This window comes from Hesperophylax consimilis, chromosome 30, assembly GCF_061612785.1.
Source record: "Hesperophylax consimilis isolate HC1 chromosome 30, BYU_Hcon_1.0, whole genome shotgun sequence".
Classification (NCBI taxonomy): Eukaryota; Metazoa; Arthropoda; class Insecta; order Trichoptera; family Limnephilidae; genus Hesperophylax; species Hesperophylax consimilis.
In genome coordinates this window covers 20,001,180-20,019,789 of record NC_142865.1, presented here as the reverse complement: position 1 = coordinate 20,019,789, position 18,610 = coordinate 20,001,180, and the positions used below count along the sequence as shown (strand labels likewise).

General features: G+C 37.2%; 1 protein-coding gene across 1 annotated transcript in view; it reads right to left on the bottom strand.

The window, feature by feature from the left end:
- Positions 1 to 18,202, bottom strand: part of LOC149409741 (hemicentin-1-like) — a 491,855-nt gene extending 473,653 nt beyond the window's left edge. Inside the window, exons 1-2 of the mRNA XM_089649480.1 lie at positions 18,160 to 18,202; positions 17,431 to 18,075 (exon numbers count right to left, since the gene is read on the bottom strand). Coding sequence (XP_089505606.1) covers positions 17,431 to 18,075; positions 18,160 to 18,202 — 688 coding nt within the window. The remainder of the gene's footprint in view (positions 1 to 17,430; positions 18,076 to 18,159) is intronic.
- Positions 18,203 to 18,610: the final 408 nt, after the last annotated feature.

Genomic DNA, 18,610 nt, shown 5'->3' with positions numbered 1-18,610 from the left:
TTCGAATAAATTTTTTTTTTTGGAGAGCTAAAAGCACCTGACTCCAACTAATCCTAACTATCCTCACAATCATTTCTGATGAGAATATGAAATAAACATGATTTTGCCGCCATAAATCGATATGTTGGCCTTGTGGGCGGCATTGCTCAGGCACTTATAAATGGTTCGGGGTAAAGTTTTGAGGTTGAGAGGCCTTTTTAATATTTCGTAGTAAATTATTTTGATGTGTCTCATAAGGTTTAGCCAGCGTTTGCGACGTATCTCATAAGGTTTAGCCAGCGTCAGCGACGTATCTCATAAGGTTTAGAGAGCGTTAGCGAGGTGAACGCACAAAAAAAAATTTTTACGACTGATCACAAAACATCAACTTATTATTTTAGTTGTACATCTAAGCTTATAAATAACTAATTTATTATGACACACATATTATTACTATTTCTCTTGCATAATGTTGGTCTTATATCTTGAATCTACCAATTGGTGCAGACCTTGTAGTTTGCGGCAGTGCATTATATAGTTCATCAATTTGTAGAATTGGCTTGTCCTTTTTTGGTAGTCTCATTTCATTCAGTTATATCTGTAATGTCCTTGTTATACATCATTTTGTTTAGAGAGTATTTCCGATGATAGATTGTTTATTATTTTATGTTTAAATATCATCGCATTAAAGGTCATCTTCTGTTTCATTGTCAGCTATTTAAGTTACTTAGAAAACCTATTCGCAATAGTATTATTCTCATTGCTATGTTTTTGAGAATTTGTAACAAATTTTGATCAGGACCCCATTACGGTGTACTGTGGATAGATTGATAACTCTGTGATGAACTTTTTTTGATGTAAAAACATAAAAAAATAGTCGGGACGCACGAGGAAGACATGGCACGACCAATTCCGCCAAAAGAAACGAGAATTTTCATCAAAGATAACGTGAAATTTTCAGTTTCTTACCAGTTGATAATCCAGGGGAAGGTTGATAAAGGGCAAAAGCAAAAGAATACACCATATTTTACGTCTAATATTATTCACAAAACTGGTCTGCTCAGAAAATTCTCATTTCTGAGCACAAACTGCCTCCCGTTTTATATTATGTTTTAGTTTTAATATTCTTGTTTTGTCCTGTCCTACTGTTATTGTTATTCTTAGTTTTTTCATCACTTTGTATAAATACCATATTTAGTGTTATAATATTAGATCTTTATTGGGTAAGGCATATTGTAGGAATAATTTTAAGAACATGACCACTAATACTGAATTACCGTTTTTAAGTTTGTTATAGGTAAGCGCACTTGAAGTGAAATGACACTAAACTGCGCTATATAAATGCCATGTTATTATTATTTTTATTAGTGCCACAGAGTTGTTTCGGTTGCAGCGGTCTCTTGTTTGATATTTGAGGAATTACTCATTGAATGCGTTTATCACTTATTACTGAATACATTTTCTAAATATTATTATTTAATAGTTTTCTGTCAAAATAAATTATGACATTTACCTTAACCGAGTAACCGTACTTTCACAAACGAAGTAAAGGACTTGGTCAAATAATTAAGGAAAAGGTCCCTGAAAATGATAAAACGTGTAATCTTTAACGGTGTGAACATAACACACAAGTGCCATTTCCACTTTACCGCCTCTCCTATAGAATTAAGGGAAGACGCTGATACAACCTTTGTACTGCCCTTAAAGATCTGGGGTGAATAAATAATGCTGTTGGATTTAACACACTTGAATTAGGGATGCGATTTAATGGGAGAGGTTTATTTTGTGTTGCCTACGGAAATCAAGGAGATTTGCATAAATGTATGATGCCGAGTGTATTATTATTATACACTTGGCGTCACAAAAAATCACACCCATTGCAAAATCTTAAGAGATTAAAATGATCGTCTCTTTCCTGGTGACGCCACTAGTCTCTTGAAACCTTTGGAAAATCTGTGGAACGGGGAAACGGCTAAAGTTTAATTGCCAAGCAACATCACACAGTCGCATTCCTGTTTGCAGTAGTGCCACCACTCGAGTAGCATCTTCAGTAGTGTTTTCAATTTTAAGGGGTTGTTTTTTAGCGCAAAATATTCACGTGTGTCCTCTTCAATGTTCTGATATTGAATTACCTACATTTGAATTAAACTGCTCCTTTTTTAGTCAAGGAAGATGACCCAGTTATTGCACCTGTTACAGTTGGGACAACCAAAAGTATTGCGCAACATTTTTTTAACGTCTCAAAAATTTTATATTCTTTGTCAAATTAAACTATTTTCTGATAAAAGTTCGTTAAGTGTACTTTCAATTGATATCAATATTGTTTGGGTTAGGTATACTGGTTCGGGAAACTTATTTTTGAAGATGTGCGATTTTCGTGTCGCCGAGTGTAGTGAAAATATAAAAAAAATTATCTAGGTTATATTAATAGTAAAACTCTATCTTATGTGATGAAAATTGCCACAATACCATACTAGTTTCCAATTTGGAAGATTGACGGAGAACGTGGTTGGGGAATATTTTCAGGTACGGTTCAGCTAAAACAATTTGGGAGGCGGTTATGGGTACCGCTGCCCCAGGAATCATTTATTGGATAACCAACACCCCAGTCACTCCAAGTGGTTCGCTAAATTTGGTGACTTAGCAAGGGTGACCGGGTTCATGGAGTGAGGTTTGTCTGGGTATTGGCGGCGAATGCGTTTGCCCAACTACTGCGTGACGGGCCGGATAGGGAGAGACTGATTGAGGGACACCTTTTGACCTCTCCAACCGGAGTCTCGACCCATCGCCTTCCACCGCAATAGAAGGGATGGACCCATACGGCTGTCACTCCTGGACATATTGGCCCTAAATTCCTACCCTCCCCACATACCTTTACTTTCTCAGATATTCAGCTCCTTTTTATTTCCCTAAAAATACCCCACACAGCATCCCCAAAGATGACATAAGCTTTGAGAAAAAAAAACTTCTGCTTTCTAATATTTTTATGTCAGTTATTTATACATAAACTTATGTTCACAAACTACTAAAAACAACTTACATTTTTCAGTTGGTTTAATGTGATTCAAGTCGGGTCTCCTGTGAAAACAATACCATAAACAAAGAAAAAAATGATTTGCGTGGCCGATGGGAAACAAAATACGTTGTGGCCCCGACCCCATATTGTTGTTTTTGCCAGATGTTTTGAAAACATTTGGTCGATAGAGACCCGGCTTTACAATCTATAGGCAAGTTTTTATGTTTTCCTGTAGCCCAGTATAATATTTAATTCTTTTGAAGAATAAAATAGTCATTCATTGCACGTCTTTGTGTCATGTCTGTGATTGTCTTAGTTGTATGTAAATATTATTAGTTATTAGTTAAATAACTGAAGCAACTTCAGGAAGTCTTAAAACAGCGAATAGAGCCTGGCGACGATTTGATGAAATAAATAATAACAAAACTAAACTAGACAAAAAAACGCAAAATTTGCAAAACTACTACAAAATAATACTCAAGAATATTAAGTATATTAAACTGTTATATATTGTCTTTGTTAGAAGTCAACTTGAGAACAATTCTCCCGTCTTGAACCCACATTACCTTCAATATTCATGTACAAGCTATTGAAATAGCACAAAATAAATACTTACATTTTCAGTTTTAAAATGGGTTTTCCAGCAATTTTCTTGAACTAAAACACTCATGAAAATGAAATGAATTCGCTTTAATTTTCCGACAGAAGATTTTCACTGATTTATAATATTTATATAAAATTCTAAATGATTCAGTCCAGAATTGCTTGCATTGATAACCTTACGGATTCCACTACTTAATACTAGAATTCGGGATTTATTTGTTTGCAGAAATTTTGTTACCAAATACCATATGTATTCCCCACTGCCAAAAATACATCATTATACCAAGTCAGTGGATATCTTTAATTTATCACTTAACAAATACAAAAGATTGTTACTGAGGCAGTTAAGTTATGCATAGTAAATATGTACTGTATTAAAATATAATTTTTACTATTCATTTGTAAAAACCCCTAAAAAGGGCGTTAATAAAGTAATAAATAATTTTAATTGATACATATATATTTATCATGCAATATTCTAGTACGTAAGAAAACATGCAATATTAATTGAAAAGATTTTATCTTTCGATTACACGTGTGATTACTAATAAAATAGAATTCATCAACGTCGCAAACTGTTTTTTTTTCTAAATTAATAAAACTTGCACGTTAATTTTTAGATAAAAAAATACGAAAAATTGAAATGTGGCATAACTTTTTTTGCTAAATATATGCACTTGTTTGTTAATATTTTCTGAAGGCGAAACAGCTAACAATAATAATAATTACACAACAGAACTTGTTTACGGAAAAACTATTTTTTACAAATTGAATAATAATATCATTGAATATGTAAAAGACAAATTAAAAAGTAATTTGAAGTTCTGCAAATGAAACTTGATGATAATAATAATATCGCCAATGTTTCAGGTGCCTATTAATGACACCTAGCAACACAGCAAAATTTCGTTCAAAAATTAAAAAGGCGTTTTTATTAAAATGAGTGTTCGGATGAACGATTTTTATTTAAATTCCCCAGAAACTCATAAAAAGACCAACATGCCGTAAACACCTAGAAAACAAAGCCTCTAACAATAAAGTCGGTCACCCCGGCAGTAATAACGTATAAGCTAATATCGTTTGCTGTTGAACCTTACTTTAATGTGTAGAAATACTATTTCGAAGAGCTCTATGATCTTTGTGATTATTTCATATATTTCAGTTCCTATTCAAATTGTATTTTACCGAAAATCTTACCTTAAAAGAAACAATTATTGAAAAAAAAGACCGAAGCCAGTGTTATTCATTTGTTATTAATTTGTTTTGTTATTCATTTGTTATTAATGTCATTTGTTTTATGATTGGAATTTTCGACATAATTGAGAGTGCATGTTATTTCACTGCTCGTATCAATAATTTCACGAAAAGTCCATTAAATAGAGCAAATATCACCCCCAAGTTAAAAAGTGTCATGTGGTGATTGTAAACAGAGTTTGTGTTGTGAAAATTTAACATTAACGGTGCTTCTTGATGGTGAAATATGAATGTATGATGTCACCTATGAACATTAAGTGACCCACGGAATCTTCAAGAAACCAGCGAGAAAAAAACTAACATTACCGGGTAAAGGCTTCCTTTTCTTTCTTCTCGTATTTCCTCATGATAATAACACCATCGATTGATTTTATCTTTTGATTTACATAGTATAGTCCGTTTTAAATAACAATCTGGAATCAAACAAGAAAATTACTTCAGATGTATATAGAATTTATAACCACCAGACTAGGTACATCCTCATAAACTAGTGGTCCGTTTTTTATTCATTGTTAATAAGAAATGTCGTACATTTGTGAATAGTGGAAAGAGAATACAGCAGACATTTCACATTAGAGTACATTTTCTTGGCGACTAGTTCACCAATAGCGTCCAGCACCGCGACGGGTAGAGCTAGCCCGAACGGATTAATTCAGCACCTGTCTGCCGAGATTACGATTGCCCGCGAGGTGTTTCCACGTTCACCCTAGTTGACTTTCTTAACAAGGGCGAACGCGGAAGCACCTCGCGAGCAATCGTAATCTCGGCAGACAGGTGTAGAATGAATCCGTTCGGGCGAACGCGGAAAGCAACTCGCGGGCAATCGTAATCTCGGATTCATTTTGCGCCTGTCTGCCGAGATTACGATTGCCCGCGAGGTATTTCCGCGTTCGCCCTAGTTAACTTTCTTAACAAGGGCGAACGCGGAAGCACCTCGCGAGCAATCGTAATCTCGGCAGACAGGTACAGAATGAATCCGTTCGGGTTAACGCGGAAGCAACTCGCGGGCAATCGTAATCTCGGATTCATTCTGCGCCTGTCTGCCGAGATTACGATTGCCCGCGAGGTGTTTCCGCGTTCGCCCTAGTTAACTTTCTTAACAAGGGCGAACGCGGAAGCACCTCGCGGGCAATCGTAATCTCGGCAGACAGGTACAGAATGAATCCGTTCGGGCGAACGCGGAAGCAACTCACGGGCAATCGTAATCTCGGATTCATTCTGCACCTGTCTGCCGAGATTACGATTGCCCGCGAGGTGCTTCCGTGTTTGCCTTAGTTAACTTTCTTAACTAGGGTGAACGCGGAAGCACCTCGCGGGCAATCGTAATCTTGGCAGACAGGTGTAGAATGAATCCGTTCGGGCGAACGCGGAAGCACCTCGCGGGCAATCGTAATCTCGGATTCATTCTGCGCCTGTCTGCCGAGATTACGATTGCCCGCGAGGTGTTTCCGCGTTCGCCCTAGTTAACTTTCTTGGGTATTTACTTTTATTAACTTATTTAAATGATGAGTCGACGAAGTAAAATAATTTATTTTAAAACAGATAATTAATTACAAGTGAGTTGAATATAATTTTAAATGGAGAATCTATCAAGAATAGCCACCAGTAGCCTTGGTGACTGAAGGTTGAAGATTAGGTGACTGGGGTGTTGAGTTAATTTTTATATCTCTCATCGCTGTGTTTATTCGGGTCCACCGTTGATGCTGATAGTGTCATTAGTGAAGAGCTGGCTGCGTGGTGTTCTCGGCGTTATCTTCGGGTCGGGGACATCGGGGGTATTCTGGGGTAGGTAACCCCCTTCCACTTTCTCATTTAAATAACAATATTTAATTGTGAGTTTTGATTTTTTAAATTTTGAGAACTTTGATTGCGTTCTTATTTATTAAAATATCCCACCTTTAACATCTCCTTATCATAAAAGAAGAATTAAATTAATATCAATAAAACGGCAATCAACGTAGACAATAATAATTCTCAATTCGACCGGTCGGTGGCCGAGTTTACATCGCGTTTGGGTCCCACCCAGGCGTAGTGTGTTCAATTCCTCGGCTCGCTAAGTCCTCCATCACAACACAAGCAACATTTTCAGCTTACTGTGGTGGTAGTAGGAGATTTTCAAATATTGTCAGGTTATTCTTAATCTGAGAATGTTTGACTTTCTTAAAAAAAAAAAAAAATCTCAGAGGTGTAAAAGTAGTCTGAAAATCGGTTATTTTGGAAGAAAAAGAAATTTTTATTTTTCCGCCTACTTTATTGTACGCCATAACGTGATTTAATTTGTTATTCTCCCGATAACTGGCAGTAAGAAGTACACTTAATTCATTAGTATGAATACTAGAATTTTTTTTTATTGTACAACAGAACATATATTCCAGTTACAGTACAATTTTACATACAGTACAATTTTACATCATATCAGCATTTGGGTAAGTGACTCTTTAATAATTGTTTTAGGTCATTTAGAGAAAAGTCATTTACATCCAAATTCTTTGCTAGTTCGTTCAACAGCACCTCTCCCCTCGTCATGCTATGCTTTGCCAGGACGTCGGTTTTGCCTTTTGGTACTCTGAATAAGTCATGGTATCGACTTCGGCTGTAGTGGTCTGGTACATATAAATCATAGCATCCCAAGAGGAATGCGTTATCAAATTATTACATTAACCAATGAATGGGTTATCAATAAAATTGTTCCAAATTTTGAAAGATATAATGGCTAGGGTTGCTTTCCGCCTAGTTTCCAGACTCACAGAATTAGTTTCCTCAAGTAAGTCGATATGGTGCATGAACCTGTGATAGGTTCCATGCGTCCGCATATAGACATACCTGAAGAATTTCTCCTGTATTTGCTCTATCATTTCAATGTACTTCTGGTGGTACGGTGCCCAAACATCGCTCGCATACTCCAGCTTACTTCTCAGTATGCCATCGAACAATGCTAACATAGCATCTTGGTTATTGAGCTGTTTGCATGTCCTAATGATGAACCCAAGAAGTTTGTAGCAAGACTAAGTGAGCTGCGATATATGGCCAGAAAATTTCAGTTCGGAATCAAAGACGACACCGAGATCCTTTACGGAATTTAATAATAAGTTAATTCACAGAAGATAAATAAAATAGAATTAAATAACTTTAGTCGGCCTCAGCACAGGACACCCTAGTAAGGAGGACTAAGAAATACCATCACTCTGCTTAAATTCACCATAATATTTTGTATGCACAATGATTTAAGAATATAGTCGCTAAAATAAAATAATGAAATATATATATTAATTGGTGTAACTCTCTCCATGTGTAACATTTTGTCCATGTGTAATCCCCTCCGTGTGTAATTCTGGCTGTGTAATAAATTCGTAGGTAGGTGAAATTCACGCCTCTATAGTTTCTTCCTGACACCCACATATGAACATCTGTATACATGTATAAATACATGTTTGTTGCATGTAGACCAGTAGTTAAACCATAAGTCCGTTTAGTGACCCGTACAAATATTACCCACAAGTGTTATGGCTGACACCTTCAGCCCCGAGCGAATTACATATTTAATATTTAAACTTTCATAAAAGGCAACCAAAATTACTTCTTTGCCAGGAGTCTTGTATTTAAATGATGGTACGTTATTTTATATGACACCACAGGAGTTTATAGCTCTGTGGAGCTAGTGGGACTAATAATTTAAAATAATCTAGGTATATTACAAAATATTTAAAACATATTTGCGACCTATCCTGGAATATGCTTTATCGAAATGGTGTCCAAATTTTGTACATAGACGATTAAAAACAAACCAAAAGCTTTGAAAGACCGGCAATATCAAGATAGACTCTAGGAACTAAGATTATCAACGTTAAAAATAACAGAAAGGGGTGATTGATTGATACTTTCAAAATTTTATCTGGACATTATAGTTGCATTTGATCTTCATCACCTGGTGTTTAAAAGATGTTATGTTGTTTTAGAAGTGTAAAAAATGTTTGTCTGAGGACCTTGGATGTTAGTGTAATTACCACTGCACATAAGACAGTGTCTTCCTTCAGTGTCAGTGTCCAGTATCGTCTTTCTTCAGAGTCCTTGGAAGGAAGGACTCACAATTAGGAACAAGGGCACTCGTTTCTTCATGTATGTTCTTCTCACAGCAATTTCACTGAACACGTAACTGTTTGCACGATATTGGCGTAGATGTAAAGAGGTAATAAGGTAAGCGAGGTAAGATCTCTCGCGGATGAGGTTTTTTTATAGTGAGCTATGCGGGATATTGTAACAGACTGACTATACAATGTGCACAGGAAGGTGTAGGAATCGAAGTAGGTAGGACAAAGGAACAACAATATTCTCTCAGTACAGTGGCTGTGTTCAGTGCTCAGTACATATTTGTGTATATGTGTGTGTTCAATTTTGTAAAAGATAAGTTTTAATAATCTGGATACAGTCGCCATCTATGTATTGTTTGAATAGTTAATTATTAGAAATGGTGTGAATCTGTGCTAACATTTTTAGAACTCTAATATGTCGATAAACAGTTGCCTTCTTTATCATTGTTTATATCAACAACTGTCAATGGATTAGTATTTTTAATCTATAAAGGGCCTGTTCCCAGTAAGAAAGTGTTCTTTCCTTCAGAAATCTATTACAGTAAACAGTGTTTAACTGTACAAGGGTCGGAGCCCGTTATCAATAAATTGTTATTGTCAACGTAGATATTAGAAAAAGCATGTTTCGTGATACAAAATAACAAAGTTAAAATACGACAAAAGTGTTTCCAGTAAAGTCCAAAACCAGAAAAATATACAGTGTGTGAGATGTATGTGTAAATAAATGTTTAGTGTGTATTGGCGAAACCACCACCAATAAAATATAAATTTCCAGGGACACAAAAAAAATTAACCTAATACCTTTTGCATTAAATCCTTGGAAACATTTCCTTGTAAATAGATTGATGGAAGCATTAAACAAACTTCCACAGTATGTCATCGATGCTACTAATATAAAAAAAATTAAAGTGCGATTGGATTCTTATTTGAAGAGAAGAAAGTATTAACTTATTTAAATAACTCATTTATTGTTAAACTTACTGAGAAATAAGGTATGAGCACATCAGCAGAATGCTGCCTGCAAATTAAATATTAATCTTTCCATATAGAAGAGCCTGGAGACTTCAGCTGATATTTATAATGCTATTGAAAATATAATAAATATATTATATATAAAGGGAAGCGCTGCAGTATCTGGGGAGACAAAACATTGTGCGGAAGGCGTTGTTGTACTGGACCCGTAGTCTTTCTATACTACTCTTTTTGTAGTTTGCCCATAGTTCGCACGTGTACAACGTTGCGCAGAAGGAAAGGAAGAGCGTCCTTTTTACTGCGGTACTACAAAGGCGAAATCTTCTGCTGAGCATGTTTGCTTTAACGCTGAGAGCTCTCCTTTGTCTATCAATATCAGCATCGTCCATCAGATTACTGGTGATTATGTGCCCAAGGTATTTAGTTCCTTCGGTCACCTTCAAGTTCACACCGTTCAAGGTAGCTGGAGGAATATTTTTCGGGCCTTGCCCATGTCTTATGACCAATAGAGCCGTTTTAGCAGGGTTATATAACATATTTGTTTCTTCAGCATACTCTTCACAGATTTTCAGAAGAATGCGCAGTCCCCTTATAGATGGTGCCATCAGGACCATATCGTCCGCATAACTGACGTTATTCAGACACTGTCCTCCGATGTGGCAGCCTACTCCTGCATTGTTTAGCCTTTCGGTGAGTTCGTCCATGTACAGATTGAACAATATCGGTGACATGCATCCTCCCTGTCTGACGCCACTCTTTAGGAGGAAAGGTTCGGAAAAATCATCCCTCCATCTTACTAAGTTTTCCTGCTGTCTGTGCCACGAGTCGAGGATATATATGACCTCCGCCTCTTATATGCCTCTTTCTCTGAGTTTAGCCCATAGCAGAGGGTGACCGTAATCTTTTTATTTTTTTTGTGTCTTGTACTGTTTCATGTTTGGTTTAGATTTATAGGTATTATCTTCTTCTTCTTCAATGATATATCATTTTGGTCTTAACAACTCTAACATGTATTAATTTCATGTTTTCAGTCAAATTCAGTAAAAAAATCAATATTTGAAATCAACGGATTTGATTCTATAACTAGAATACTTTGGTAGAATAACTTTTAACCAAACCTATAACTCGCTGCGTTTCAATGGGTGAAATAAACCATTAAACCTATAACCTTTCGAGTATCTGAAACTTTTAAAACTCAAACAGACAATTGCCGGAACTGAGAGGGTTAAACACATGGTCCCAAGTGCGCTCCGGTGAAATTTATTGTCCTCGTGTCATAAAAGGTTTAAAATGGTAATATTGTGCCTCGTGTGTTCTAGTTCCTTCGTGTGATGCTTGAAGTAGGAAAGCGTTTAACAGGAATATTGTTTCAACGTGTAAAATATATTATTATTGTTTAATTGAATTAAGTGCGGCAATTGCTTTTTAATTCTATTTTGCCTTCGTATATCCAAAATGTCCCTAGAAATTACCGCATCTTCTTCCTTTTATTTGAGGATGATGTTTGGAGATGCTGTATGGACGATCATTTTGAAGAGAGGAAGGAGTGAACATAAGGCTTAAAGATAGCAATATTGATGAATATATTACAAAATTACAATATTATTAAGATACCAAGCTGGCAAATTGTTCCAAATCCGAGCAGGTTGAACACAAAAATGAGTCGTAGAAACGAGTCGTAGAAACGAGTCGTAGAAACGAATAGTTCTCACGTGACAAAAGTCGACTTTGTAGAAATGTTGAGCTTGCGTTTGTCGTGCTTAGAAGCACTAAGACTAAGAATAACTACCGACTAAGCACCGGTGTCGAAGCGATCAATGACGTTAGTTCCTTGGAGCATCTTTCATTGAGATACCGTTAGAACAAGGACAGCATTCTCACCTGTTGCCTGTGCTCTGAAAATTGTAATCAGATTATTAAGGTAAGGGAATCTATTGAACTAATATTGAATTTTTCCCCGAGTCAAATGAAAAAAACATAACCTATATCAATGACAATTCTTTTTCAACTATTTTCATGCAGGTAGGCACCATAATATTGGAAATTTCATTCAAAATTAGCCATGCAGTCAAATTATGGCTTGCTTGAATAATAAAGTGGATGCAGCAGATTTTCGAAACCGGAAACAGAACGCAAAAAAAAAATTTCAGACAGATTAAATGCCAAACGGTCGAGTTAAAATAACGATTTGCTAACGCTCTTATTAAAAAATATAAAACTCCAGCGGGTTTATTAAAAAGGCTTTCCTGGTGATATTTAAAGAGTAGATAAAACATTTACCATAAAAATAGGTTTTATATTAGTATTTAAATGCCTTTTCCAGGATAAACTAGGAAATTTCATTAAAAATCGTTTAATTTTTCCTGTTTCTTTCTTAAATCTCAATATTATCATTTCAAGCACAATTCTGAAATTACCAAGAACGCAATTTCTAAAAAAAACCTGTATTTTTTACTTTATTTTCGGTATCGGATTTTACTCCGGCAGGTTTACCACCAGGGGCGACCCGTAATTGAAATCCAACGAAGTGAAGTACACTAGATTGTTTTATATAGCACCGAAAATGATAATGCAATAAAGTGTTAATCACAAATGACCTACTAGGCAAGTATGATCCTATTTATATTCTGCCTGTACAAAATATAAATAAATAATAATATATATTTGTCGTTATCGTTCGGGTTCTTAAATATTAATAAAGTACGACTGAATTTGGCTGGAGTGGTTTATTATAATACATCCAAAAATAAACCTAAAAAAACAAGCAAAACGTTTTACAAAGGAAATTTCGAGATATTATTTCACTCTTGTAACGTAGGCAATTAACTCGGTATCGGTGTCAAGGTTGCTGATACTGTAGGTACTGTGTACTGGATCGCGTCGGGTCGTTTTAAATAACTCGGCTGACGACGATGGAAGGTTCGCGAGACTACCGGTAAATTGACGAACCGTTGCGTAATCCAGAATGATTGGTGGCCCTGTAATAATGCCTAAGCGATAGACTAGATTCACTAGATCATTCTGGTGAACGCCGCCGAATCCAAAAACACGCAAAGTACTAGCGTAGGTATTTCGGCAAGCACCGCTGTAAGAAGGTAGATACTATATGACACATCGTTATGCATTGGGCACCACATATATAGGTGCCTATAGATATGGAATTAGCGGCCGCCACATATTTATTCTTGCATCATGGTCATTCAACAAATGCATTGTATATAAACAGGTTTGTATTACTGATTTTTGAACCGATGGATGCAGTCCGTTAACCATAAATTGATAATAATTTGACTAGTCTATAGTTAGTAATAATATGGAACATAGTAGAAATGTATTATATATTTGTAGAGCGTCCTTGAGGTGATTTTGCACAAAAACGGCGATATAAAAATCATCGAAATATAATAATAATAATTGTTTAACATTTTGATTAATATTTTAACCGAATACGGTAGAGGGGTCCCATCTGCATCTGGAGCCAGAGAGACTGGCATTCGCAATTGGAATATGTTGTGAAACTGAATTGACCTGAAAAACCTGAACCTAGCGTGACCTCCGGATTGCTAGTCGAGAGCCTTACTCATAGACCACAGAGGCCGTCTCTGGCGGAGGCGGCGTCTATGTATTTCTTTTTGGATTTCACTTTTGTTTTCGTAAATGAATTCAAATCTTGGAAGTGGAAATTAACCAACTTCCTGACATCTGATCGAGCTAAAACTCGGCAGATAGATTTGTTATCGATAACAATGTATTCTATGAATATTTTGGTGGCGTTACTGGCAAACACGCATACATACACTTCACAAACACATTTCTCTAAAAAAAATATCGCAGTCAGTATGAAAAATAAATGTGGTTCCAACCCAATCGAGATTTGGCACAGTTGTTAGCGTGATTGACTCCAGTCCCAAACAAAGAAAATAAGTCAGGCAAAAAAAAATTGTTGAATCCTTTAGGCCTCGGAAGGACGTTAATAGCCTCAAACATCATATCCCATTAGAGGCGTTTAAAGACAGATCAGACGGCTGTTCCCAACGTTGCTCGGCATGACGTCAACGTCGCCATATTCACGATTATAAATGAACATTTTGTTTTAAATCGTCATAGAAAATGTATTCTTTTACTTAAAATATAATAAAAAAATTTAAAATAGCTTTTTGAGAGAAAAATAAAATAAAAACACATATCAAAAGTTGCTCACTGATCCGACTAAAAGAGTCCTTTGATAAACATCAACATTCCTATTGAGACAGTGGTTTGGCAAGGACCCAGGTTTTAAGGTGGTAATGAATTCTCAAATGGCCGAGACTCGATTGAAGAAGAACTTTGTAGCGGAAGACCTTCACCTGCAAGAACTTCAATTCAATTCAATTCAATTCTTCAATTCAATTTGTTTATTCCTTTAAAAACATTACAAAATTACATTTTATTTCGTTTTTAAGTATATTTGTAAAATGGTATTACATAATAGTTAGCGGTGTATAAACTATACAAGCATCAATAGAGCTTGCCTTTTAAAGGCAGCTTCACCGATGCTAAATATGTCGATATCCGAATTAATTCTGTTCAACAGCAAGACTGCTCTCCCCACCGGCATGACCATTGGCAAGTTAGTCCTGCAGGCCGGGAGATAAAACAGTCTATGCTGTCGGTGACGGAGATAACCATCAGGAACATAGAGACTAATACTCTCCATGATAGTCGGATTTACTAACCATCCACGAATCAGTTTGAAGAAGTGTGATACAATATGCACATCTCTTCTGACCCGTAGATGGTTCATACCGAGCATGCCCAAGAGAAAGTCAGTAGGATAGAGCCACGGGTAGTAGCCATACTCCCTCAGGTAGAGGAATCTCAGAAATTTCTTCTGCACTCTCTCCAACATGAGGGAATACTTCACCTGATGTGGGCTCCAAACCACCGACCCACTCTCAAGCCTACTCCTAACCAACGCAATGTATAGCACTTGGAGAACCCGGGTGTCTCTAAAATTCATCGCAGTGCGTAGGACGAAGCCCAGCATTTTCAGTGAAGCACTACACGTCATTTCGATATGAGCATGAAATGTCAGCCTACTATCAAACATGATGCCAAGATCTTTCATAGTGGAGACACGTTTTAAACTTCGGGCATTCATGGTATACCGGTAAAACCAAGTATGACGTGCCCTTGTGAAAGAAAGAATGAAACATTTAGAAATATTGAATTCGATCCGATTCCGTTTACTCCAGTCAACAATTCTATTAATGTCCGATTGGAGTCGAATGCAGTCTTCTAAAGTTTTAATTTCCAAGAATAGTTTTAGGTCATCAGCAAAAAGAAGTGACCTGGAATGCAGAATATTTTCTGTAATATCGTTAATAAAAATTAGAAAGAGGAGCGGTCCTAAATTAGAGCCCTGTGGAACGCCTGAGAGTACAAGGAATAATTTTGACATGAATATTCCATGAGATACAAATTGCTTTCTTCCAGTAAAATAGCTTGCAAAGAATATGAGAAACCGTAAAGAAAAACCTATAGTTGACAATTTATTTAATAATATGTCATGGTTTACGGTATCAAATGCCTTCGAGAAATCATTATATGAGCAATCTACTTGGTAGCCCTTATCTAAAGATTTGGAAACATAATCTGTGAGTACCAGTAGGTTAGTATCTGTTGATCGACCTTTTCTAAACCCATGCTGTTCCGATATTAAGAAAGGCTCTACTTGAAACAGCACATGTTTATGAATTATCGATTCGAATAACTTAGCCGGGGCGGAAAGTATTGCCACTGGCCTGAAATTTTCGACAGATGTCTTTGATCCACTTTTGAAAATGGGACAAATTTTTGAGACTTTCCAGGAATCAGGAAATATACCAGTATCTAAAGATAGGTTGAATATAAAACTTAGTGGAATTTTTAAAAATTCAACACATCCTTTTAAAAAAAATACTGGAAGAAAGTCTGGCCCTAGTGAATGTGTATGTTTCATGTTATTAATTGAAGATTTAACATCTGATTCGTCTATATGACTTATATCAATGTTTTGGGCTCCCTTCACATTCAACTTGGAAGCAGAAATGGGATTTAGTAATGGAGGCTCATTACTGTACACTGATTGGAAATGGGTTGCAAATGCATTGGCTACATCCGCTCCTCTAACTTCCCGATCACCATGCATCATGATGTCTGTTATACCACCATCCTTGCGCAGTGATTTTACGTAGTCCCAAAATGCCTTGGGATCATGCTTGATATCACTCTCTATTGAGTCGACATACGTTCGGAATGCTATATGAACATTTCTTCTAATAACTGCTCTGAGATTACTGAACATTTCATACTCATTTTGGTCACCAGTAGCTTTCCATTTTTTATGGTGAGCATGTTTTTTCTCAATGCTCCTGATGGTATCTCTAGTGAACCACTTCGGATATCTACGTCCACCTCTGTTGGGAGGTTTCCTAGGGAAGCAAGCGTCAAATACATTATATATACATGAATAAAAATGGTGTAGCGTCTCATTAACGGTATCGAATTTAGAAAGTTCATGCCAATCCAATTGGCTCATCATCTGATAAAGTTTGACAAAATCACCCCTACCAAAAATCCATCCCCGCAAAGTGCCGTCTGTAGTTTTAGGTAATTTGGTAGTCTTCGGAGGCTTTTTACAAGAATACCGGAACTCTAATGCGGGGTGATATTTGTCCTCATATACGAGGGGAGAATCGCTATGTATGACATTTAATTCAATGTTACACAAAACGAGATCCAACATCCTCAACTCAGAATTGGGAATACCATTATTCTGGGTGAGCCCAAACACTTCGCATAAAAATTTGAGGTCATTTTCAACATCCTTGCCGCTACGCGCTGAATGGATGTTGAAATCTCCCAAAACAATAATATTCCTTCCTCCGAGAAGATCCACGTTTTCGTGAAACTTGTCGAAGAATAGTTGATATGTTTCCAGAGTTGATGCCGGTGGAAAATATATTACACATATAAAAGTAACAAACAAATCGATTGTAATTTTTATCCACAAGTCTTCGATGTCAGCTTCCAGATCAGGCATGTGTTCGGCCTTAAACTTAGTTTTGACAGCCAAAAGGCAGCCTCCGCCTTGTCTGTGGCCACTACCACTATCTCTGTCTTTTCTGTACACTTGAAAGCTGTCATCGAATAACTCCTGGTTGCACACACTGGAGTTCAGCCAAGTCTCAGTGAGCCCTATTACATCGTAATTGTTTACCAAAACGTTAGAATAAAATAGAGAACATTTAGTTTTCAGTCCCCTAACGTTTTGGTAAAAGAAATGAAAACTATTGTACTGTCAACTAGGTTTAAAATTTGGTAGCCGTGGTGTAATTACCTTATTGACCCATTCTTTTAAGAACGAATGCTTAGGCCAATGCTTAGATTGCAGTAATTCTGCCACCGCTGACCCGGGTACACCGATTTTAAATGACGCATATTCTCCCCTCGTTTTGATTTTTGTTATCTTAAATGAGGAGATACTGACAGATTTACTTATTGTTTTGAGGTGCGATTTTAAGTCATCTACTGTAGTCTCTGGATGCAAGGGGTAAAGATGGAAGTATTTCACTTCCTCCTGGTCCTTTTGACTACCTCGTACGGTGATGGGACGCCGTTTACGATTACGATTAATCAAGGTCCAAGGTTGACTTCCTGGAGTTTGACGTAAGGGCGGTGCATCTGCTTTAGCTCCATCGGGCGGGGGCGGTGCATCCACATCAGTTCCGCCGGCCGGGGGCAGCGCATCACTATCAGATGGCGTGGAGGTAGGCGCTGTGGAGGTAGACGCAACGGGTGTCACATCAGGAGTACTTCGGGATGAAGCATAAGCGGAAGAAGATTGTCCCTTGTCTGAAGCGTTACTCGTTTTTTTCCCTCTTTGGGAGGCTTTTGCAGCCTGCGAGCGGGTTATTATTTTTCCAACGGCCAAACTTGTAGCGTCATCTGAGGTACGAGTCGGCTTAGTAGACGGGGCGCCGTGCGGGGGGAACGGAACGGAGACACCGGCCCCGGCGGCAGTTGCAGTTGTATTGTCTGCGGTAGTAGCGAGCGGGGGCGGTGAGGTGGCGGTGACGAGGGGCGCTGGCGGGCCGAGTGTGTCGCCTGTAGCGTGAACGGGAATCTTGTGCACACATGTACCTGCAACCGCAGTTTCACTATTGTACAAACTACCGACAATTAGTGGTGACGTTTTTAGAATATTTTTAACAACATTCAACTCACTAGTTAAATTGTCCACTTTAACAGAGAGAACTTCGATGGCCATCGTTAGCAAACGAAGCGTATTCGTTTCCTCGTTGATATCCATTAGGATAAACTTGTAAACTTGTAAATTATTTAATAAATTAAAATTACGGCGCGCGGCGAAAAACACGTACGTCCTGCCGGCGAATCTAGAATATTGATATTGAGAACTGATGATCATCAAAGAGTCTGGCTCGTGTGCATTCTGATCGTTCTTTGAAAACAATCGCTACGAACCTTCAAGTGACTCAAAATTCCACTGAAGGCGAATCAAATGTTGGCCTGCCTCCCCATAAAAAGAAAGTTGCCTCATCGATTATTAATCTACCAGTATCTAGTTACTTCTATATCAATGTGCCAACAATCCTTTGAACCCCGCGTTCCCACTTTTTTCCCATCCTAATTTCTCCTTCTCCCACCCTTCCCTTCA